Here is a 26,086-nt window from a genome sequence, read left to right on the forward strand (position 1 = left end):
AGTTGCCAAATGACCAGTGGCCACTACAGATCACTAGAGCCTTGAGGATCACTCAGAAACTAATCACATATTTAAATGCCCATTAAATTATGTAATTCCAATTACATGCTATAATATTTGACTATTTTTCTGACTTAAAAAAGATGAATGTCCAATTAATCAAGTCTTCTTTCTGGGCCATAGAACAATTTTGAACAAGAGATGTTAATCCTTGCTTTAAAATTAGTGTCAAAATAGTTTTATTATGCAAATATTCGGTGAGCATATTTTCGCTTTCATGGGCATGAAAATTCACATTTGAGCCTTATAATTAAATTAACACATCAAGGGAATCATGCATGAAATTATTGTTTCAAGATAAAAAGTGACTGTATGGGCAAGACTGGTGTCATGATGTCAAAAAATTGTAGTTGAACTATAGCTTCTGAATTTCCTTAATACTGTAATGATACGGTTACTTTACATTTTAGATATCATTTAAAAATAGCACATACCAAGGGCAACTCTAGCCGCAGATGCATCATAGTTGATCCAGAAGGACACCCATGAGAGAATCGTAATTAGTATAGAGGGCATGTAAGTCTGGAGAATGAAGTATCCAATGTTTCTCTTCAACCGAAAGCTCAGTGAGAGCCGAGGATAGGCACCTACGGTAAACAGACAAAGATTACACTGGAGAAAAGACATGGCAAACAAAAGAGTTTGCTTTGACCTCCATGATTCAACAACATGCATTTGAAAAGCCCATGAACCACGAGGTGGCCCATGCAATTTGCTTCTATAGAAGAATTGGGAGGGAAGTCTGTTTTAGTCTATAAGAGAATAATGAGAATATTCTTTTTAAGCCAAGCATTCAGCTGAGAACTATCCCTGGGAAAACTTTGGGGAGGTTTTTAGTTTAGAATACAGAATCATGCCATGTATCTTGTTGATTATTTAATTAATGACTATTCTCTTCTCCATTTAAATAGGGGAGATTTGGCTCACGGTTTTATTGGGAAAAATGGCTTTTACCAGTTGTTCCCTCCACCCACCTAGAGCAACACCATACACAGATACTGAATTACTGATCCTCATCTAAAGACAACTCCGGGCTACCCTGAGAGCTGGAGAGTCACAGAAGCAGGTCCAGTCTTACAGAAGGTAACAGTGTACACTGAGAGGCTCTCCTCTGACCACAGACAAGGCATTAAGGAGGGCCTCAGAGAAGCACCATGCCCACTTTCTTGTAAGTGAATTCTAGTGCTAATCTGATGTATGCGTCCCACTTAGTACACTTTTGGAACGCCACCATCACAGAAAATTGCCCACTGATTGTACTGCATTTTGTTTTATATTTGTCTTCTCTGTTTTATTTTGCTTTTCTTAGAACAAAGCAAGGGTAGGTTCCATTTCCTCCTGTCCACTTTATCAGAACCAAACCTCCTAGCTCCTGATCTAAATTCTAATGAAGCTGCTTGCCGGTCCACCAGTGAAAACTCAATGACCTTCTCTAATCAACTTCCTTGCCTCTTTCCCTCCCATCCTCACTGATGGATAGTCCTCCTTTCCTGAGATTGCTGTACCTTGCTTCTCATGATCTCTTTCTACTCCAAGGTTGACAAGCTCCTATTCTCCTCCTGCACCCAAGTATATGCATCTTCCAGACTTCATTTCATGTCTTCTGTTTTTGTCACCATATTCTTTTCTTTAGATACCTGATTTACTCATATGACTATTAATTCTATGTCGAAGAGAAAGACTTTTATCTCCAGGCTTCTACTTTGACATCAACTATTTTCAGCCAGAATTATATAAAGGAGAAAAGAAGTCATCAAAGAGACTTAGCACCTAAAGGCCGATGATTTGTAAAGTTTCCTCCAGTCATTTTTGTGTGGTTGTAAAATTTCTTACATCGCTCTGATCAAATGCATATTGCATACTGTCATCAGAGCACAAACATTTTCATACTTATTTCAAATTATTTGTAAACACAATTTAAAAATCTTCCAAATTTTGCTTCAAATATATACATATGTACTCTAGTTTATAAATACATTTTCCTGAATGCTACAAATTTAGGTTATTTCCATTTTTACAAAACTATAAATAATATTCTTAAGATTATCCCTGTGTAGAGTCCTTTTTCTGTATTTGGACTTACTTCCTTAGGATGGATATGCCAAAAGAGGATTTGCTGGGCCAATGTTTAGGCTTCTGACACTTATTGCCAAATTACTTTGCCAAAGAATCATATCAGTATACATACCACTATAAGAACTTTATAAAACTGTCTATTTCACCTTGCAAACACTACAATGTTCCATAATATTTCTTAAAAATAACTTTTGCTAATTTCTTTGGGGGAAAATTGTCCTTTCCAATCACTTTCTTTAACTGCATACTTCCTAAATGTCTTTCTTCTGCTTTTAAGCTCATAAATAATCTGATTATACTATTTATTTCTTTTTCTTTTTTTTTGTTCCTCTTATTGTTTTCACTTATTCATTTAAGTTCTTTTGATACCAGCCCTTGTGTGTATCAAGGGCTTGTAGCCCTTGTCTACAAGCATTTTCTCAGTTGTTTGCTTTAAAACTTATAATGGATTTGAGTGGGGGACATGTAAATACTTTAATTTTTTATATGTAGAATTTATCCATTCCATTTTTTTCCTTGTTATTTTAAAAACTTGTTGTTAAGGCTTAGGTAAGTTCACAATAGAAGCTTAACCACAAACCTACTTTTAAGGTTGGAATTATTTCAGTGTTCAGTATGAAGTGTACATGTACATTGATTTTTATTCCACAAACAGCCTACCAATCCTCCCAATTCCATCAATGGAATAAAGCTTCCATTGACACAGGTTTGATAGATTCTATTATTGTTATAAAACAGTGTATATATGGATCATTGGCATAATGTGCCATTGAGCTGGCTCAGAACCTCATTGTAGGCTTTCCCATCTCTAAATCCTTGGCCCTAAGCTCCATCCACACATTCCTGAAGCACAGCCTGGAACTTGTTGTCAACCCATACTCCAAATCTTCTATAGTTCACTGCTTTCTATGAAGGTCCAAACATGCATGTGAGAATTTTAGTTTCTCCAAAATGTTTCCCAGATTAACTTCAGTTTCCACTATATCTCTTCATGAAGCAGATGATTTTCTAGCCCAAAGAATCTGCTCACTGCCTCAAAATAATTGTCCATATTTCCTGCCCCTTCTGATTCACACACACTTTTCCCTCCTTATGAAATGCCCTTCCTTCTCCACACTCCAAAGTCTTTGTCAAATGCCGTATCTTCCATGAGTCCTTTCTTCTTTCCTCCAAATGAAAGTCATTACCTTCCTGAGTCATTTTCTTTTTCATTAAAATTATTACTATTTAGAAAGGTAAGATCTTCCTTAATCAGTTGTACAGTCCCCAAGGCAGAGTTCGTGAAGTGATGTATTTTTCACATACTGTGATGCTTATGTAAATTTCTAAACTATCATAGGTTATCAACAAATACATTCATATGCATGAAAATAGAAGCCTTGAGTTTATTTACATGACTTTCTAGCAAGTGTAAGACTCAAAACATTCGATACCTTTATTGAATCTTAGTTTGAAATGTCATAGCAACTTCATTATCTTTATTGAAGTAACTTCAGTGTTGGCTCTTAGTTTGCAATTTCATGACAATCTCATGCTTTACTTATCACTTGTCATTTGTTTCTCTTGTTTCAGGTATGTCTCACTATAGCCACTATACTTAAACAATTGTCTCCGTATCCGTTATGATAGGTTGGCTTATGTTGCAGTAAAAAAAGATCCCCGGATCTCTGTAGCAGACAACAAGGATTTTTTTCCTTTGTTACATATGTGCTTAGTTCTGTATCTGGAGCACTGCTGGATATTGTGAGAGAAGTGCTACACTCAATGGGCCTCACATTTCCTTGTCTTACAGTAATCTTTATGTCATTGGAGAACAGTTTAGTCCCCTCCCAGGGGAGAGCAGCAAATATTTTTTGAGTAAAAATTTAATCTACCATATTCCTCAACTTTCATTTTCAAGTCAACTTTCTTGATATTTCCCAAAGTATACCCTTTTCAGGAAAACAATTCCCATCAGAGGCAAATATCTATACCTAAGTAATGAAGTATGATGAAGCTGTTGGGAATTCTTGTCCCCAATAACATGGAGGCCAATGACATGAATGCATAGTCAAACATTCAGAAGATCATTGTAGACCTCAAGGAAAGAAATACTAATCTGATTTCAAAAAAACCTGAATCTCTGAAAATTTGCCAAGATAATATACAGAACTTAGAATAACACAGAATTCATAATACTGAATTTAGAAAATTAAGAAACATACCATTTTCTTATGTATTTGTTCAGTAAATATATTCTACTTATTGAAATTGAAATGTCACTTCAAATTAAAACAACTTTTAGGCATTCACCATATGCCTTATCCATTCCAGTTTCATAATTCTAGACTTGGGAATGGTGAATAGAATAGACAACACAGATGAAAAAGAAGAGAGTCTACATTCTCACCTAGCCCCAATTAATGCAAGTTAGGCCCATACAGACTGACCTTGGTAAAACAGAGATAGGAACCATGGTGGAGACACAAAAATATTTAAAGAGCATGAGATTTGGTCATACAAGAGAGGTTTCATGGCATCTGAAGTGAGATACTATTCCTGGTTGAATAATTTTTTTTTTTTTCAAGCAAGGAAGGAGGAAAGCATTCAAGACTGGGCCAAATGAAGAAAAGTCTTTCAATATGCCATGAGAAAGAGACCTCAGAGTATTAATAAACACAAGAATTCTCAGAGATGTTGAGACATGTTCTAGTCCAAGACCTTTGCCATTTGATATGCATCCTCAAGAACACACAGAAGTCTTCTTATAGCTCTATTAGACAAAGTCCTTACACTGCGGGGCAAAAGCCATGATGTATGCTGTATCTATGGAATAATTCCCCACATGATCATAGCTAGTGGTTAATAAAGTTGAGAAGTAGTGAGTCAGCTACATCAAGATATAGCCTTCAAAACAGCAATAGAAGCTTAAAAATTACAATAGAAAGGCACAGAAGCCCTAAAGACTGTGTGCCAATGCAGATGTGGTCAGGTTCCCAGTAGGTGCTGAGCCAACAGACAGAGGAACAGTCCCTGAACACAAGTGCATTGTTCCAATTCCTTGGCAAAATTATCTATCGAAGATGCTGATCTCAACCTTTTCTCCCTAGACGCACCTAAAGTTATGCCAAAAACAAGGCTCTGGATATTTAATCTAGCCTAAATTAATATTGCTCTCTAAAGCATTAATATTGCTGAGGAACTCATAAAAAACGTGGACAGAGTATTGTGTCACCTTTGTGGAGAGAGAGATCCACTCAAATGTGTCCATAAAGTAATAAACTATTTTAGCAACTGCGGCAGAGCTGACCTATACACATGTGCCTCTCCCTCTTTAAGGTGGCCACTGTGAGGGGCTCTCCCTTCATTGATTGAGAAGCTTTGTAACTCTCAGTGATGCTCTTGGGTATTCGTCAGCACGGTCTTTCTCAACATGCTGTCTCATTCATTTATAATCTACTTTTTCATGTTATAATTCAAAATAGAGTTAGTAATTCTCTTATTCCCATTACGAGTCCCCTTAATTATTTTATGTTCAAAAACCCCACGAAGGGAAGGAAATATATGAAATAGGAAGGAAAGAAAGAAAAAAACAGAACTGGAGCTCCAAAAAATTGTTTTCAGTTTGTTTCAATAGGCAACGATTCTTCTTCTGAGTCTCCACAATAAAACCAGAATGTTGTATCACATGACTATGGAGCAAAGAGTGGGGGTGTCTAAAGGATCTAGTTTCAGCCTCATGGTTTGTTTGGACTATTCCTTTTGGAAGCTGACTGTCCTATTATACCCTTAGTTTTCTTGTACCGTAATAAGGCAAGAATATCACAAGTGCAAAAAACAAAAGATGTTATACTCTATCAGAATTATAGATTATTAATCTGCAAAGGAAACCATCAAGGAAATAAAAAGATGACACAGAGAATGGAAAAAAATATTTGCAAATCATATATCTGATATGGATCTTGTGTCTAGAATATATAAAGAAGGTTTATAAAATAATACAATCCAGTTTAAAAATGGACAAAGGAATTAAATAAACATTTCTCCAAAGAGGAAAGCATCCAATAAGAATATAAAAGCATATTATAACTTATTAGGGGAAAGGCAAATCAAAACCACAATGAGATACCACTTCACACTAGAAGGTCTACAATCAAAAAGATAGATATAGAAATACTATACTATTTGGTGATTCCACTACTCAGCATTTACCCAAAGAATACAAAAATATTAATTCAAAAAGATATATGAACCCCGGTGCAACATTATTTACAATGACCAAGTTATGAAAGTAACCTAAACGTCCTTTGACATGAATGGATAAAGAAGACATGGTTTATACAAACACTAGAATATTACCCAGCAATAAAAAAAAATAATAAGATCTTGGGGCACCTGGGTGGCTCAGTCGTTAAGCATCTGCCTTCAACAGGTCATGATCCCAGGGTCCTGGGATCAAGCCCCACATCCAGCTCCCTGCTTGGTGGGAGGCCTGGCTTCTCCCTCTCCCACTCCCCTTGCTCGTGTTCCCTCTCTTGCTGTCTCTCTCTCTGTCAAATAAGTAAATAAAATCTTAAAAAAAAATAATCTTCCCGTTTGTGACAACATGGATGGACTTAGATGGTATTATGCCAAGTGAAATAAGTCAGACAAAGAAAGGCAAATACTGTATGATTTCACTTAGATGTGGTATTTTGTTGGCTCAGATGGTTAAGAGTCTGCTTTTGCCTCAGGCTGTGATCTATAGGACCTGGGATCGAACCCCACATTTGGGCTTTTGGATTAGCAGGGAGTGTGCTTCTCCCTCTACTTCTCTCCCAGGTTCATGCTCTCTCTCTCACAAATGAATAAGTAAAATCTTAAAAAAAAATGAATAAACAAACAGTGTAGAAACAGATCCATAAATACAGAAAACAAGCTGGTGTTTGCCAGAGGAGGAAAATGGGATGGGCAAAATGGATGAAGGGGAGTGGAAGATACAGTCTCCCAGTTATGGGATGAATAAATAGTGGGGATGAAAGAAAGGTTCAGCATAGGAAACACAGTCAATGGTATTGAAACAGTTGTATGGTGACACATGGTAGCTACACATGTGGTGAGCATAGTATAATGTATTGAGCTGTGGAATCACTATGCTGTGCACCTGAAATTAATGTAACATTGTGTGTCAACTATATTTTAATTTTTTAAAAGACAATAACAAGTGTTGGTGAGGATGTGGAGAAATTAGGATCTTCATGTATTTCTTGTGGGAATATATGGGAATATCAAATGGTAACATCACTTTGGAAAAGAGTATGGCAATTCTTTAAAAGAGTTAAACTTAGCTAATTACCATATGATCCATCAATTCTAATCCTAATGAATTGGCTATGAGAAATGAAAACTTACCTACAAAAAGATTGTACATGAATATTCAGAGCAACTTTATTCTTAATACCCCAAAGGTGGAAACAGCTCAGTGTTCATCAACTGATGAAAGATTAAATGAAATATGATATATTCATACAATGGAATGTTATTCAGCAATAAAAAGAAATGAAATACTGATATATGATACAACATGGATGAACCTTGAAAACATCATGTTAAATGAGAGAAGCCAATCACAAAAGGATCACATAGTGTATGATTCTATTTATATAAAGTACGTAGAATAGGCAAATACACAGAAGCAGAAATTAGATTAGTGATTGCCCAGGATTAGGGGAAGTGGGTTGGGGAAAATGGGGAGTGCCTGATGGTGGGTACAGGGTTTCTTTTTGGGTTGATAAAAATGTCTAAAACTGAACAGTCATGATTATGCAACTATCTAAATACACTAAAACTACTGAATTGTATAATTTAAATGGATGAACTGTATGTATCTAAACTGTACTTTGGTAAATCTGTTATAAAGAAAATAGAATACCTACTATATATATTTTACTGGATATTAAATGGCTTAATTTATATCAGGTAAAAAACATACTACCTGGCCCAAAATACACATTCAATAAACACATGTTGCTTCTTCCTTTCCTTTTCTTCCTCTATGATGAATTCTATGTTCAGGATTCTATAATCTAAGAGTTTTTACCATTGAGCATTAAAAAAAATTGTACTAGAGGTTTAAATATAATTCCAGAAGATAAAGGTAGTCAAGAATTATTTTTACAAAGGAGATGTGGGGCAATGAATTTCTGAAGAAATCTGGCTTCTGTAGTAGAACACATTTCATAGGTCAGGAGCCCTTAAAGGAAAATGATTTCATAACAACAAGATGTGATAGCTAAGCTCTCATTTAGCACTGAGAGTAAGCTTGCTCTAGGCCCACAATTTTGAATGAAGGATTAGCGTCTGGTTAGGAAACACAGATGAATTGTCTCTTAGGATCCTTCTAACAAAAATAAATGGGGAAAAAGAATGGAAATTTGTCTGTAGAATTTAAGGTTAAATTATATTATAAATAAGATAAAGATGATAATTCCTTCTTTTAGCATTTCATATAATACTTTCTCTAGACCTATAGTAGATGTTATTTATAGACCCAATGGACAATTACTTGATCACAGGAATTTAGTTTACTAAAGCATGGAGTTCACGAATGGACTTTAGAGAAAATTAAATGAATGTATTAAAAGTGTGACATGCAGACTTTAAAAACACTTGTAATTTGTCATAATCATTAATGAAAAGCAAAATAGTATTTTGAAAATTGATTTTTGAAAGATAGAAAATTCACATATCTTAACAGAAATGTTTCATTATCATTCAATTTGGGATCCTTCTCTTTTTCTTTCTTCTAATCTTGGCAGAAGCATTTTAAAATAAAGCCAGAAGATATCAGTCCAAATATATCCCAGGAAAAAAAGGGAAGAGAAATAAAAACATCAGATAGTTAAAGCAGCATATTAAATAATGTGTTTTTCATGTATCTAATATTCAGTCTTTTAGTTCATACAAAACAAAAAGTTAGAAGTAAAGTTCAGATCTGACAAAAAAAAAAAAATCCCAAATTTTGCTTGTCAGCAGAATATACATTCAAGACCAACACAAAAGATGAAGTCTCAATCTGGTGATCCTGTGCCGAGTGATATTTAAGAAGCTCTTTGATTATCAGCTGGATGTATTTATTGAAATCAATTTAATGCAATGTTTTTTTAACCTGATTTCCCTTACCAACTGCTATTCAAGTGCTTTGCTTATTATTATTTTTTTTCCAAAATGTGACTGCAAAGTGTATCCTAATTTTTTTCTTTTTTACTCTCATGTATTAATAGTCCAAACTAAGTAAGAATTAAATTTTGAAATAAATGTACTTTTTTCTTAAAAAAATAAAGAGGGGTAAGAAAAAAACAAACAAACAATGGTATTTAATTACTGTAGAATAGGTAACACTTCCACTGGAAACAACTAGAAGAAAATGGACAAAGTTTAAATACATCTACCTGAAGACACTGGAGAAATAGCAAGCCAGTGAAAATCTTGGCCAAGATCTTGGAGAAAAAAGAAACTGAGAGAGGTGAGCCCCATTTCAGGTAGCTGAAACATGTACTTTTAGAAGGGAAAGTGAGAAGCTAAGCAGGACATTTGACAGATTCATGGACTAAAAGAGAGACACTAGGGACAGAGAACATCAAGTAGGGATTCCAAAGAGCTCTGTCCAAGAAACAAAGATAAACCAGAAGGATTAACACATACACAAGGACTGGACCTGAGCTCAGAATTACCTGTCCTGGATTGTTAATGACTCTAGCTGCCTGACAGAGGTAAGCATAGATCCTTTCTGAGGAAAGAGGACATCATCATACACTTGGAATTATGTCCACAATTTCCCCATGAATAGTAATAACAAATTAAACATAAACAAAGAGTAAACTGTTGGACTGAAAGATAAGTGAGAAGAAAATTCCAGAGTGAATCATGGAGAGAAAATAAAATGAAAACTTCCAAAAGGGAAAGGGAGATATACAGATGATATGGGGGGAAATCCAATGTTAGAGTTATAAAATTGGAATTAAAATTGGAATCCTAGAAGAAAAATGGAGGAGAGAATAGGGCAAAGGCAATGGCTGAGGATGCTCCAGAAGTGTTAGGAGGCCTCAAGCCAAAGAATCAGGAAGATCTACAACCTCCAGTTACAGAGAAAACAGTATCTTGGCACATCATAAATACCAATGAAATTTTAAAAAAAGAAAAAAAAAGTGGAAAAAAATTTCCTAGAGAGAAAAGAAAAACAGATTAATTTGAAAGCACCAACTAGATCAATAAGAGTCTTCTCAATAGAAAGAGTGGAAGCCAGACACAATAAAATACTATCTTCAAGCAGAAAAAGAAATACCAACATGAATTTCTAGAACCATCATATAAGAATATATGACATAAGGTCATAAACAGTTAAAAAAAAAAAAAACTAAAAGAAATTTGTGACCAGGAGACTCAGAATAAAGAAAATATTTTTAAAATGTTTTTCAGGAAAAAAAAAGTTATTTGGGCAGAGTGACTTGGAGATAAAAGAAAGAATGAATAACAAAGAAAAGAGGGCATTTGTAATTATATCTAAGTGAACATTTAACAACAATAATAGCATCATACAGGGTTTTAATGTGTATTAAATTATAATATGCAATGATAATAGCATATATAAGTCAGAATGAGGAAATGGTGAGTTAAGATGCACAAAGGTCTCTGCAGTGTTTGGGAGAGGTAAAAAGACCATTTCACATAAATTATCAGAATTAACAAATACTTTTAGCAAGGTTGTTCAATAAGACATCATTGTGTTCTTATATATTAGCAACAAACAAGAAATAATGTTAAAAATTTTTATCATCTAGGGGAGCCTGGGTTGCTCTGTGGGTTAAAGCCTCTGCCTTCAGCTCAGGTCATGATCCTGGGGTCCTGGGATCGAGTCCCACATCGGGCTCTCTGCTCAGTGGGGAGCCTGTTTCCTCCTCTCTCTGACTGCCTCTCCGCCTACTTGTAATCTCTGTCTGTCAAATAAATAAATAAATTTATCATTTATAATCACATCAGAAAATATCAAACATCTATCAAAGATGCACTAAACTTCTATTCAGAAAACCCTAAAATGTTATTACTACAAATTAAAGAAGACCTATATAAATGGAGATAAAATATATCAGATTGGAAAAATTACAACAATGTGCCCTTTCACCAAATCAACTAAAGCATTCTCATAAAAAGCCAAGCCATTTTCTAGGTGAAAATTAATGATCTGTTCATAAAAATTATAAGAAAATATAAAGGGCCCAAAATAATCAAGCCAACAGTAAATAAAGAGTAAACAGGAAAGCTGACAGTGAAGAGTAAATAAAGTACCTGCTCTATTTAAAGCTACATTAGTTAACACTGTGAGATAAGGGGTACAAAGATGGATGAATAAACACACGGTACAGAATATACAGTCCCAAAGCAGATCTATGCACATACAAACGATTTATGACAAATGTTTTGCTGCAAAGCAACGGAGCTATGGAAAATAAAACCGACCCAAACTTCATGGCATTCACAAAAGTCAGGTGGACTGTAGGTCTCAATGTAAAAAAAGCACATTTTTGTAACATACTGTAATATAACAAATTTGCACCTGAAATGTATAAATAATTCAAATAAGTTAATGACAGATAATTAATTAACAAAAGAGACTTGTACAAGTCGTTCACAAAAGAGGATCTCCAAATAACCAATAGGAAAGGTGCTCAATCTCATTAGTACTCAGAAAAATGGAAGTTTTCTTTATCTTATTTAATTTATTTATTTTTAATATCTTATTTATTTATTTGACAAAGAGATAGAAAGTGCACAAGCAGGCAGAGCAGCAGCCAGAGAGGGAGAAGCAGGCTCTCCTCTGAGCAGGGAGCCCAAGGTGGGGCTGGATGTCAGTTGGGCTTGATCCCAGGACGTTGGGATCATGACCTGAGCTGAAGGCAGCCGCTTAACTGACTAAGCCACCCAGGTGCCCCAAAATGGAAGTTTTGAAAGCACAAAATATCACCCAACACCCAGCAGCTAACTTCCATGGGAAATTCTAGCAAGGCTGTGGGACTAAAGGAACACTCGTGCATTACTGGTATGAAAGTGAATTGGAAAAACCCCTTTGAAAAAGAGCTTGGCATAATCATTAACGTTCACAATTACACGATCAGGTATACACTCAACACTTGTGTGTGCATATACTCACAAAAAAAAGTACAATAATGTTCATAGTAGCATTAGTCATAAACCTACATCTGCAGTAGAGTGGATAAACAAGATGTGGTACACTTGCATAGCAGTATAGCACTGAAAACAAATGCACAGCAGTGACATGGATGGATTTCATAACCATAATGTTCAGTTAAAGAAGAGAGTTGCAAATTAATTCAAACTGTATTATCCCATTAAATAAGGTCCAACCACACAAAATTAATTATACTGTGACAAGACATTGGTTTCCTTTCAGAAAAGGAGGGAGGTGAGGAAATGAGAAGTCTTAGTGAGAATTTTAGGGTTCTACTTTTTGACCTAATTGCAGTTATATAATTGACTTATATAACTGCAGTTATATATAATGGGATACTATGCAGCCATCAAAAGAAATGAAATCTTGCCTTTTGCAACAACGTGGATGGAACTAGAGTGTATCATTCTGAGCGAAATAAGTCAATCAGAGAAAGACAATTAACATATGATCTCCCTGATATGAGGAAGTTGAGAGGCAGGGCAGGGAGTTGTGGGGGGGGTAGGGAAGGAAAAATGAAACAAGATGGGATCAAGAGGGAGAAAAACCATACGAGACTCTTAATCTCACAAAACAAACTGAGGGTTTTTTGGGGGTAGGGAGATAGGGATAAAGTGGCTGGGTGATGGACATTGGAGAGGGTATGTGCAAAGGTGAGTGCTGTGAAATGTGTAAGCCTGATGATTCACAGACCTGTACCTCTGGGGCAAATAATACATTATATGTTAATAAAAAATATTTTAAAAATTTAATTTGCAGAAATCAGTGATTTTCTTATACACTAACAGTGAAAATACAGAAAAGGAAATTAGAGAATCGATTTCATTTACTATAGCACCAAGAACCATAAGATACCTGAAATAAACCTAAACAAAGAGGTAAAGGATCTGTACTTGAGGAACTACAGAACACTCATGAAGGAAATTGAAGAAGACACAAAAAGATGGAAGACCATTCCATGCTCTTGGATCGGAAGAATAAACATTGTTAAAATGTCTATACTGCCTAAAGCAATCTATATTTTTAATGCCATTCCGATCAAAATTCCACCGGTATTCTTCAAAGAGCTGGAGCAAATAATCCAGAAATTTGTATGGAATCAGAAGAGACCCCGAATCGCTAAGGAAATGTAGGAAAACAAAAGTAAAACTGGGGGCATCACGTTACCTGATTTCAAGCTTTACTACAAAGCTGTGGTCACCAAGACAGCATGGAACTGGCATAAAAACAGACACATAGACCAGTGGAACAGAGTAGAGAGCCCAGATATGGATCCTCAACTCGATGGTCAATTAATCTTCGACAAAACAGGAAAAAATATACAGTGGAAAAAAGACAGTCTCTTCAATAAATGGTGCTGGGAAAACTGGACAGCTATATGTAGAAGAATGAAACTCGACCATTCTCTTACACCGTACACAAAGATAAACTCAAAATGAATAAAAGACTTCAATGTGAGACAGGAATCTATCAGAATCCTAGAGGAGAACATAGGCAGTAATCTCTTTGATATCAGCCACAGCAACTTCTTTCAAGATACGTCTCCAAAGGCAAAGAAAACAAAAGCGATAATAAACTTTTGGGACTTCATCAAAATCAAAAGCTTCTGCACAGCAAAGGAAACAGTCAAAAAAACAAAGAGGCAACCCACGGAATGGGAGAAGATATTTGCAAATGACAGTACAGATAAAAGGTTGATATCCAGGATCTATAATGAACTCCTCAAACTCAACACACACAAAACAGGCAAATCATATCAAAAAATGGGCAGAAGATATGAACAGACACTTCTCCAATCAAGACATACAAATGGCTATCAGACACATGAAAAAATGTTCATCATCATTAGCTCTCAGGGAGATTCAAATTAAAACCACATTGAGATATCACCTTAAACCAGTTAGAATGGCCAAAATTAACAAAACAGGAAACAACATGTGTTGGAGAGGATGTGGAGAAAGGGGAACCCTCTTACACTGTTGGTGGGAATGCAAGTTGGTGCAGCCTCTTTGGAGAACAGTGTGGAGATTCCTCAAGAAATTAAAAACAGAGCTTCCCTCTGACCCTGCAATTGCACTCCTGGGTATTTACCCCAAAGACACAGATGTCGTGAAAAGAAGGGCCATCTGTACCCCAATGTTTATAGCAGCAATGGCCACAGTCGCCAAACTATGGAAAGAACCAAGATGCCCTTCAACGGATGAATGGATAAGGAAGATGTGGTCCCTATACACTATGGAGTATTATGCCTCCATCAGAAAGGATGAATACCCAACTTTTGTAGCAACATGGATGGGACTGGAAGAGATTATGCTGAGTGAAATAAGTCAAGCAGAGAGAGTCAATTATCATATGGTTTCACTTATTTGTGCAGCATAACAAATATCAAGGCGGACAAGGGGTGTTAGAGAGGAGAAGGGAGTTGGGGGAAATTGGAAGGGGAAGTGAACCAGGAGAGACTATGGACTCTGAAAAACAATCTGAGGGGTTTGAAGCAGCGGCGGGGGGGAGGTTGGGGAACCAGGTGGTGGGTATTATAGAGGGCACGGATTGCATGGAGCACTGGGTGTGGTGAAAAAATAATGAATACTGTTATGCTGAAAATAAATAAATTTAATTTTAAAAAAATTAAAAAAATAGATAATTTCATACAAAGAAAAAAAAAGATTATTCACTTTCTGATAATTCACTTGGCTCTACATTAATATTTTAAGTATCTTTCTATATGTGCTTACACAGAAAAATTATAAAATCTATATTAAAATAGAAAAGAAAAAAATCTATGTCTTCGTATAGAAAATAAAGCATGGGGAAATTCTAACATTTCTAGGAATGTCTTGCTTAATTGAAGTCTTAGAAATCTTTAAAACTGGAGTTTGACAATTTACTTAAAAGTCTCACATATTTTTAATGAGTTGGGATTGGTTTTCTCTAAGGACATTCAGTCAGATATTTTTGGTACATTCCAAATACTTCAGTAACACATGTATATTTATGTTTAAACAGAAATTGGATAAAAAATGAAAATCTTTTATTGAAATTCCTGCTTGAGGGGCACCTGGTGGCTCAGTGGGTTAAGCCCCTGCCTTTGGCTCAGGTCACAATCTTGGGGCCCTGGGATTGAGCCCCACATCAGGCTCTCTGCTCAGCAGAGAGCCTGCTTCCCACCCTCTCTCTGCCTGTCTGCCTACTTGTGTTATCTCTCTCTGTCAAATAAATAAATAAAATCTTAAAAAAAAAAATTCCTGGTACTCCTGGGTGGCTCAGTGGGTTAAAGCCTTTGCCTTCAGCTCAGGTCATGATTCCAGGATCCTGGGACCAAACCCTGCATCAGGCTCTCTGCTCGGCAGGAAGCCTGCTTCCTCCTCTCTCCCTGCCTGCCTCTCTGCCTGCTTGTGATCTCTGTCTGTCAAATAAATAAATAATATCTTTAAAAAAATAAATTCCTGCTTGAGTAATTAGAATATGATGATATAACATTTGCTTTGTTTAATGTTTTTTGAGAAAATTTTTCTAGACCACAACTTTCTAAGATTTTATTTATTTATTTATCAGAAAGAAAGAGAGAGCACAAGCAGAGGGAGTGGCAGACAGAGGGAAAAGCAGGCTCCCAGCTGAGCAAGAAGCTGGATGTGGGACTTGATCCCAGGAACCTGAGGATCATGACCTGAGCCAAAGGCAGACACTTAACTGACTGAGCCACCCAGGGGTCCCTAGACCCCAACTTTTAAATGATTAAAGATTATCAACCTAGAGAAGGTTTAAAAGTTAAGGTCAGTAAAAATTTCTTACATTTTTCCTGAAGTCTTATATAGAAGAACAATATCTTTTCAGATTTCAATCAAAAAAATTTCAAAAACTAATATGTTTCTACTTATTTTAAAAATACGTCTTCTACTGAAGAATTTCCTGAAATTCTACCATAGATTCCCTACTGTGTCTTACAGAAGTAGATACCACATTAAATAGAAATACATTGACTATATTGAATACATGTTCTATTTTAATGGTTAAAGCAGGAAGAAAATGCCATTTGGTCTCCTATCGAGGTAACGAGTTGCAGGAGGGAGAGGATCGTTCTCGCATTGTTTCTCTTTGTCTCTCTGTATCCCTTTTAATCAGCCTCCTTTTTCTTACTCATGCATGTTTTCAGGTTTGCCTCCATCCTACAGATTATAGGTGCCAAAGGAGAACTCGAGTACTCACTTTATAAACTATTTCATTAAACAGTATGAGATCCTGACATTTGCAACAACTTGGATGGACCTAGAGGATATAATGCTAAGTGAAGTAAGTCAGACAGAGAAAGACAAATGCCATATAATTTACCTATATGTGGAATCTAAAAATAAAACAAATGAACAACAACAACAACAAAAAACAAACAAAGAGTAAACAGACACATTAAGCACAGACAACAAACTAATGGTTGCCAGAGGAGAAGGTGTTAGTGGATGCACAAAATGGCTGAAGGAGAGTGGGAGGTGCACACTTCCAGTTATGGAATGAAAAAGTCAGAAGGATGAAAGGTACAGCATAGGGAATATAGTCAACAGTATTATAACAGCACTGTATAGTGACAGATGGCCGCTGCACTTTGTGGTGAGCATAGAATAATGTATAGTGAGTTGTCAAGTCATTATGTTGTACATCTGACATTAATGTGACAATGTATGTCAACTACACTTTAATAAAAAAATTAAATAAAATTCTGGATCAAGAAAGAATATTTATTATGGTTCCAGGACTTCCCAAGAAATCCAGTAGATTGAAATAATGAATGACATAAGATAAGCCTAATGAGAATAATTTATTTTGAAGGTGAAGGAGCCTGAATCCTATGCTACAGGCAAGAGCCAGGCAACAAAGTGTTTGCATCTGGGTAATGGCTTCATTTACACAGTATTGCTCAGCCGTGAATCTAGCAGCAAAGTGCTTGTGAACAGGAAGGCAGAGGCACGTTTCTTGTCACCAAAGATTTCTGGGTGTTGGATAAAACAATTTTAGGGTCTTGGATTAGGAATTTGGAGGCCTCCAATCCCAACATCAGTTTTTATTTTTTTATTTCCATTTTTTAAAAATGATTTTATTTATTTATTTGACAGAGAGAGAGGGACAGTGAGAGAGGACATACATGCAGAGTGAATGGGAAAGGGAGAAGCAGCCTTCCTGCTGAGCAGGGAGCCCAACATGGGCCTCTATCCCAGCATTCTAGAGATTCTAGGGATATGACTTGAGCCAAAGGCAGATGCTTAATGATTGAGGCACCCAGGTGCTCCCCAATACCAGTTTTTAGAGACCCGCATAAAGCACTGTTCATCAGGAACACATGGCCCGTTAGCATAGGCATGTCAAAGAGAGATGGCACAGATTCTAAAGGTGGGCACTGTGGACATTATTTGTCATCTCAACTATGTACTCACCTGTTTTGTAACAACATTTACAATGCTAATATGTAAAAGCGTAGAAAATGATCATTTAAATTAAAGCATAAAAAGACTAGCTTTTAAAATCTTCATAAAAAATGTATTATAGGTTCCCATTTCTTGGGAAACTTGGGAAATAATCATTATCCTTTCTAGCTTTACCATGTAAATTTGGTCAAATTATTATTATTCTTGAGATTCTGTTTTCCTAACCTTTAACTTGGGCTAATTTATTTGCTAATTTATTTGTCTCCAGTGGACATTAGTGAAAAATGTTTAAAACAAGGTGCTATAAATTATAATATAGCATGCCGCTGTGGTTAGAAGCTAGAGTCTTGCTTCATTTTCTCTCCAGTTTAAAGGGGTTGATTTTCTCAAAAAACATTTGTTGAATCCTGAGAGGAACTGCATAATTCCTTGTCGATATGATCTCAGTCATTTCTTTGTTGTCTTTAAAACACACTTATGGAACACCGCTCCCTCTTTCTAGGCAATGGTGTACTCAATTTCCTCCCAGGTACAATTAAAAAAATATATATTTGAATATATAATATCATTAATTTTTTATAATATCTCTTAGAGAAATGACTCATTTGATTACAATTCAGTACATACTCAGAAATGATGGTCCGATTTTCTCTCCTCAATTCAATAACCATTCAGTTTTCAAACTGCTGAGTGGGCTTGAAATGGGGATACAAATATAAATCCAAGACAACACCCACTCTTAAAACCCTCCAATATGCCATTAGGAGTCCAATAGTCCAGGAGAAAATGCTATAAATTTTCTAATATGCAAAGATTTGGTCAGCTGCTAGAGGGTCTATTATCAGACCCCTCAGAATATGCCTCATTCCTGATACCACATATCTTAGTTAATGAGACCTGATCAGGGCTAAATGTAGATACTATTCTAGGCTTCTTGTTTATACAAGCCATGTAGTCCTCTCAAAATCCAACCAAATAGATATTATTATTATTAAAGATTTTATTTATTTATTTGAGAGAGAGAGAGAGAAAGAATAAAAAGGGGGAGGGTCAGAGGGAGAAGCAGACTCCCCGCTGAGTAGGGAACTCTACTCAGAACTTGATCCCAAGACTCAGATCATGACCTGAACTGAAGGCAGTCGCTTAATAAACTGAGTCACCCAGGCGCCTCCAAATAGATATTACTAATATCTCTATTTGCCCTGGGTCACACTGCTTGAAAGTTTCAGTTAGGACTTGGGTTCCAACAGTCTGGCTCCAGTGTCTGTTTTAAACTCTGTACGTACCATCTCTTGAACATATTTCATTGAGTTCTGTTACTGTGGCTCGATTCCCACTAAAAGCTCCTCTACATAATAGACTATGTGAAATCATCGGGGAGAACATCACTGAAACATGGAGGTCCAATGAGAAATCCCAGGGGACCAGACTCTCCTTGTTTCTCTCCTTGATGCTGGACCTAGCCCCACTCCTAGTTCGTGCCAACTGCTGAGTGAATATTCATAACTTGGTTTTATATGTGTTCTCTTCCCTGTAGCCTGCAACCCCATGTTAATCTGGGGATGGACCAGCAAGAGGCTCTCTACAAGGTCCCCAAATGGACAGGACAAGGGCAAAGAGGTAAAGCACAAAATTTCACTTCCATGATACTGAAAATGAACATCTTCTGAAATTTTGCACTCCATATGCCTTACTCAGTTCCTGAAACCAGGCTTGCCTTTACACATTGTCCTGCAGACTCGTCTGGCTGCCCTGTGTTTACCAACAGGCTGAAGGACAGGTGGAAACAATCACATTAAATCCTCGTCATGGACTCTGCCTGGTCCAAATAAACCTCCAGAGCATTTGTTCCCTTTCTTGAGAATTCTATCGGGGTACAGAATTCTTTAATCCAGTTGACTGATCAAAATCTCATTAATTCAGAACATTTATGGAAAGGGGAAAAATTAGTGTAATATTTAATTTTAAAATAAATTTTAAGCAATGTGGCTTGTGCCAATTTTCATGAACAGGTCAATTAGAATAACTTAAACTGCAACCTTTTTTAATAAAGTTATTATTGAAGTGTAGTTGACATATAATATAAACCTCTTTGAAGGTTAGGAGGTTTGTACCTGGCTGATATGGAACTGAACTGATATGGCTTATACCTTGCCAGAACTTGGTAGGCTCTAGGAAGAAGACATTGCACCACATTCTGATGGGCCGATGGCTCTATGCATAGTTTAAATATTACCCCCCACACCCGTAGTATCTATTTTTCCAGATATGTTTGAGATATTTTTTACCATATAAATACATCAAAGAAAGACACTTAGAAAAGAGTTGCCCCTGAGTGCTTCTGTGGTAGAGGATTCAGGAAGGCCATTCTAACTGGTTGCAATTTCCTACGGAAACCCTGCGTCCTCCACATATACCTCATCCAGCTTTCTGATGAGGTTGCATGAAAATGCAGTTAAGAGATCCTCATGGCTGCATACTAATGGCCACAACAGCAATTTTCAAGACCAAGGCAGGCACTGGCATTTAATTCCACCACGAGAAAACTACCCTTGTGTTTGGAGCAGACCTTTTGCTCGTATCACCTGGAGCATGGGAGTTTGAATCCTGATGCTAAAAGCAGAAAAATCATTTTATCCAGTTCATCACAGGGTAAGTTTCTTGGTTGTAGAAACTGAGAAATCATAAGCCCATGTACTTGCTGGATCTTACTTCTCATCAAGATGAGTGCCTCTAGAGATTTACAGGGATATTTGTAGCACCTCTTGCAACAAAGGATTAAGTGGCATTGCATCAAAATGGACCTGACTGGTGTCTTAAACATTCAGGTTTTTGTCTATACTTGGCATGTCCCAGTGGTTCTTAGAGGCTGGGGTGGAGAGGAGGGAAGTTGACACTTGAATCATTGTTCACTTATGCAGGGACTTTTGTAGCATGCCTAGGATATGTGAGGCATTACACAACGTGGGGAAGGAGATGGGGGTAAACCATGACCAGGACAGATCCCTCCTAATGGAGATGTACTTTTGAGGAGAGAGGCACAGCAGAGCTAGAAAAAGGTCAGTGCAGTCCATGGGAATGCAGAGTAGCCATTTAACTGAACCTGGGTTAGCAGTGTAGATGTGTAGGGCAGGATCAAAAAGCCTTCCCAGAGGAAATGCCATCTAGATTAAGCTAAAGAATGGAGGTGACCAGGTGAAGGGGAAGCAGGTGACTGTGGGTCACAGGCATTCCAGTCAGAGGCAACAGGTAGAGAGAACAGGCCTTCCTTGAGCTTCATGAATGCACTCACAGGACTAAAGCTAACTGCGACCTACTTATCATGTTCAACCTATATCAACAGGAAAAAGCCAAGATGGGAGGTTCCAGCTCTATCTCTATTTAGCATTTTTAACCCAGGGTTTGTGGTCTTTATAATACTTGACAATTTACAAAGCACTTTTATTTACTGTCTCAATCGTAGTATATGGCACTCAGCAGGAATGCAAAGATAGCAAGAAAGTACTGCACAAATTAAAATGCAAATAATTGTAATTTAATAAAGACTCAGAAGGACAGACAGGAGAGCAGAACATACCTTCTCAGTCTTTAGACTGTTGAAATGAAGAGGACAATGGAACCAAGGCCAGGACAACCTTAACCAGATAGTATTAAGAGAGGATGGTCTTGTTTCAATAGGCATCACTAACTGAGTGTGTGGTTAACTTCTTGGACCACCAAAGCTGACTGCTACCAGAGAAGTGAGGAGAACGTCTCTTACTTCTGGGAGGGGAATAGCACCACTTCCTCAGATCTTCCTCCTCCTCCCTCTTCTTCCCTTTTCTCCTTCTTCCCTCCCTTCCTCTCTTCCTTTTTTCTTTCCTTTCTTCCTTCCTTCTTGTTTGCCTCCAAGGCCATCAATGGCCTCCTATCTGCCCAGAGATGAGAGATTCTTATCTTACCAAACATGGGTTGGTTAAATCTACCCTTAGAATTTTAACTTCTCAATAACCGGCCTTTTAGTGCCTCTCCTTGTCAGGTGATCTTTCCTTTCTGTCAAAGCTTATCAATCCCTTTAGATACAGAAAAAATGAGTAGCTAAGATGATTAATTATCGATGGCAGTACATCTTTGGGTGACTCAGGGTTGTGATTCATTTGTACAGTTTCATTAAAAGACCACTACTGCTTAATCAGCCAGAAAGAGGACTCAAGACTCACCTGTGGCAAAGACAACATTCCTTGAGACCAGACGATGCTCCACAATAGAGAACTGTGGGAGCTCAATCCTCTCCACTCCAGTGACAGCCTTGTCGCCGCCACGCCAGTAAAATTCAATGTCATCTGTGGTATAGCCATCTGCCAGGAGAGAAAACAGGGACATGGCAGAAATGAGGAATCATCATTTTGTTTACATGCAAGGCTGAAGAAACTGTAACTAATAAAATGGAAAAACAGCTTGCTCATATTTGAAGTAGATTTGTTTCATGTGCTTGTCCATAAGAAAAAGTGTTATCAGAGAACTAACTTTTGAATATTTTTGGTTACTTGTGCTGTCTGATTTGCACCACCCTGGGGCTGAAAAGTAGAGGAACTGGGGAGGGTGAATGCTCTGACCAGAGTTTTGTTTGCAAATCCTAATCACAGAGAACTAGGTGGTTGCATTGAAATGAATTTAAAATATATATTAACACCACTGGAAAAGATGGTTGTAAGGAAAAAAAAAACGAAAAATAAAATATAAAGAATTCTAGAAAGGAAACTCTGAAAAGCTACAGAAACGTTAAAACACTAAGGGTGGTATCAATGTCTGATAACAAAGTTTCTGATAACATCAGAAACTCTCAGGGCAAAATAGTGTTCTCCTCAGCATTTTTGGGTGGCTTCATCAGGCTATGAGGTTTGCCATCATGAGAAATGTCTTTTGTTGGGATACTCTTGGCCTTAAAGAGAGGAGTGTTTACTAGTTGGATTATAGCTCCAAGCCCAGCTCTTAGCATGGGCTTGATTACTCACTTGGTAATCAATCAATCAATGCTTCTTCAGAATGAGGAAATAGGACAATAAAATCTGGTATTTCTTATAGTACCTAGAGTCTTCTAAAGGATTAGATCAACTTTGTCGGTAAGGCTGATTAAAATTTACACCTAGAGAAAAATACCCTATTAGTATAAGGGACTTTTTGATTTGAATGTAATATGATGCAAGGCAGACACTCCATATCTGACAGACAGACCAAAGCTCTGGGGATGACTGTTCTCCATGGTAAATGTCATCTCCCTTATCCCATCTGTTATACTCTCTCACTGCTTCATGGTGGTTCCATCTTCTGTCTCCTCCCTTCCTTCTGACTTTCTTACATTCCATTCTTATCTGGCAGCCATGGCAATTGTTCATAACACACACATTTTATCAAGCCACTCCTCTGCTTAAACTCCTCACATTTCCCAATAAAGTTCAAACTCCTTACAAGGATGCCAAGAATCTATAGTATTCTCTGTGTATCATGAATACATCCACTCTCTTTCCTTCACTTACCGAGCCCAGTACCCACTGGTCTTCTGGCTGTGGCTCAAACCAGCATACTGTGCCCAGGGCTTGCCTACCCACTCCCATGGGTAGGGGCTCACACATCCCCATATTTCCATCTTCACTTAAATAAAACCTTTTGCATATGTGTGTAGTCAGCTCACCAGAAAATCCCTACTTCCACTCAAAGGTTTTAACTATGGATTCTCTGACGACAATGGCCTCATACTTTCTGAGGATATCTCTTTGATACCAGACCTTCCTGATCATCCCCCTCAGTTCAAATGTCACGGTAACAGAATCTGTACTCTCTGAGACTACACACTATGTGTTCATACATTTGTAGTAGAAGCTGCTTCCTTACTTAGGTCCCAAATTTGCCTTCCAGAAACTTTCTTCACCTCACTGGGAGTTTTACCTTCTGGCCACACAGAATCCACTTAACTTTCAAGACAGTCTTCACTATGGGGAAATAATCATCCTTCCCCTGAGTTTTCTGTCCTCCATGCTAAATCTCCCTAGATGATTCCACCGTGCATCACTTGACATGATTCCATGTCCCTCACTTTTCTGAAAGCACAGTTCTCAGAAAACTTGACAGTGATGTAGTGTGGAAGTGAGGGGCTCTGTGGAGCCAGCTCTATATGGGATGAAAACTGACCTACACCCACCACAACTTCCCAGTATGTTTACTCACAAAGACACTCACTTCTCACCACAAATTCATTGAGTAACATTTGCAGTCATTTGCCATCCCCCTTAATGAAATCCATATAAATACAGATAAGACTAAATCCAATTTAGGCCAATTATAAGCCAATCTATGATAGACTAAGGTGAGTGACGACAAAAACTGCAACATCTGGATACGCCAGGAGATGTAGTTCAGGTAGCTGGCAGGACACCTGTTTGTTAAGTAATAAAGATGCAGCTCTCGTCCCTCACAGAGAAGCACTCAACACTGAATTATCAATAAGCCATCTGAATACTCTTCAAATTGAGAAAATTGCCAAAATGCAGGAATAGCCTGCTTGTGAAGCTGAGTTCCTGATGGGAAATGAGTTTTACTCCAACTGCCCAGGTTCCCAGGAGTACAGCCACTCATGTGTGATGAAGCATATTGTGAGAAAATTGCATCTCAGTGTTTGTTCTCTTCTCACTGAATGGACCAAGATGAGGAGTGTTTGTTTTCTTATATTTCAGCACAGCAAGCATACTCTCTTAATCAGATTAGAATGGGGACTCTTTGATGCAGGGTCTCTGTCTCTGTCTCTGTCTCTGTCTCTCTCATGACACGGTAATTTGCAGAGTGGAGGATTAAGCCTCCCCTCTTTAAGATGGTTAAAAACTATGTCCAGAAAAGGACATATGCCTTGAAAAAGATGCCAAATAATAGCCAGGCCTGAAAAACAGTGAGTAAAAAGAAGTACAGATACACACAGCTTTCAATTTCCAGCGTGCAATTCTGCTCATCCAAGGGGTATCTTCTCAAGTCCATCATGCATGCTGCAGTTGTGGTGATTCTGAAACACACAGACGAGGGCAGACAGTAAAGATGAGATCAGACATGTATCAGGAAAACTCCTTCCAGTCAAACAATGAGCAGCCCCCATAAAGGACCCCTTTTCCCCAAGATATAACTGATTAACTATATTCCATATTGTATACTGAGTAAGTTTTGAGTACCTGATAGTCCAGATTTGTCAAGAAAAGCAATCAAAAAAACCTCTAAATCTGATATAATTATTCATGTAGCCTTGTTGACTTTGGTTAAACAAGTGCAGATAAAAGGGTTTCTAAGGAAACTTTTGTCTTCAAGTTTTGTTTTGCCTCCTTGTTCAGTGGTTCTCTAACCTTACAGCACAGAGAAAACTTATGTGTGGTGACAGTACTGATTAAATCAAGACTGAATTGTTTTTCCATGTGAAGTGTCTAACTAGCTACAGTTGCACAGGCTGCACTTTGGAACTCTCCGCCAAGTTTCTGCTTCAGCCTTTTTTATCATCGTTGTCTGCTGGGCTGGATCCTAAAGCCCCTGAGATTCTCACCATGAAATCGTCTACCTTTTCAAAGAGGATATTTGGCTTCCAGGTTATTGATTATGAATCAAAAAATAAAGGGGGCTAGCTTCCCTTGGGGTAAGCTGCAGCCATGGAAAGAACTTATATCAGGGCCCAAGGACAGTGAAGCCTCCACCTTGCAATGGTTAAATCAACTGTCCATTAAGAAACAACACTTCTAGAAATGTCAAGTTTATTTCCTACTCTGTGTACAGGATTTTAGGGAAACCAACCTACACATAGCCTCTGTTGAAATTCAATTAAGCCATTATGTTTTATACTATTTTTCTCTAGAATGCCTCCCCTTTTCCACCTCAGTTACAGCTGACAGGACTGGGATGGGGCCCTGATCAAGGATAGTCAACCATTACTTGATCAAGAATCCATGGTACAGCCTGACCTAAAAGGCAAAATGGAGCTAAAGGGATTCTCTTCTAGGTAAGTGAATTAAAGACAGACAAAGAATGGAGATGGCCTTGCAAGCTCATGAATTAGAGGCTTGAAATATCATTTTCCAACTGGAGAGTGAGGCGTGAGAAAGCATAAGAGGTAGAGAAAAATGCAAATTGGATGGTTGAAGAGACAGAGGTCACTATGGCTGAGCCACAGAACATGGCCTTGCAGTGTATGTACCACATATCTCAGGGAACAGCATTTTTTAAATTTTTTTAAGTACATGTGCTGCTGAAGCGAGCACCTGGGAACAGCATTCTCATGGCTCCTGTGGAAGTACGTAACTGGAAGCCCTGGCTATATGCATTCAAT

General features: G+C 37.5%; 1 protein-coding gene across 2 annotated transcripts in view; it reads right to left on the reverse strand.

Moving 5' to 3' along the window:
• Window positions 1–26,086, reverse strand: part of GABRB3 (gamma-aminobutyric acid type A receptor subunit beta3) — a 224,721-nt gene that overhangs the window by 18,937 nt on the left and 179,698 nt on the right. For both annotated transcript variants that reach the window (XM_044230588.1, XM_044230587.1), the window contains exons 5-7: window positions 24,702–24,784; window positions 21,954–22,091; window positions 495–647 (exon numbers count right to left, since the gene is read on the reverse strand). In XM_044230588.1, coding sequence (XP_044086523.1) covers window positions 495–647; window positions 21,954–22,091; window positions 24,702–24,784 — 374 coding nt within the window. The remainder of the gene's footprint in view (window positions 1–494; window positions 648–21,953; window positions 22,092–24,701; window positions 24,785–26,086) is intronic.

This window comes from Neovison vison, chromosome 13, assembly GCF_020171115.1.
Source record: "Neovison vison isolate M4711 chromosome 13, ASM_NN_V1, whole genome shotgun sequence".
NCBI classification, from domain to species: domain Eukaryota; kingdom Metazoa; phylum Chordata; class Mammalia; order Carnivora; family Mustelidae; genus Neogale; species Neogale vison.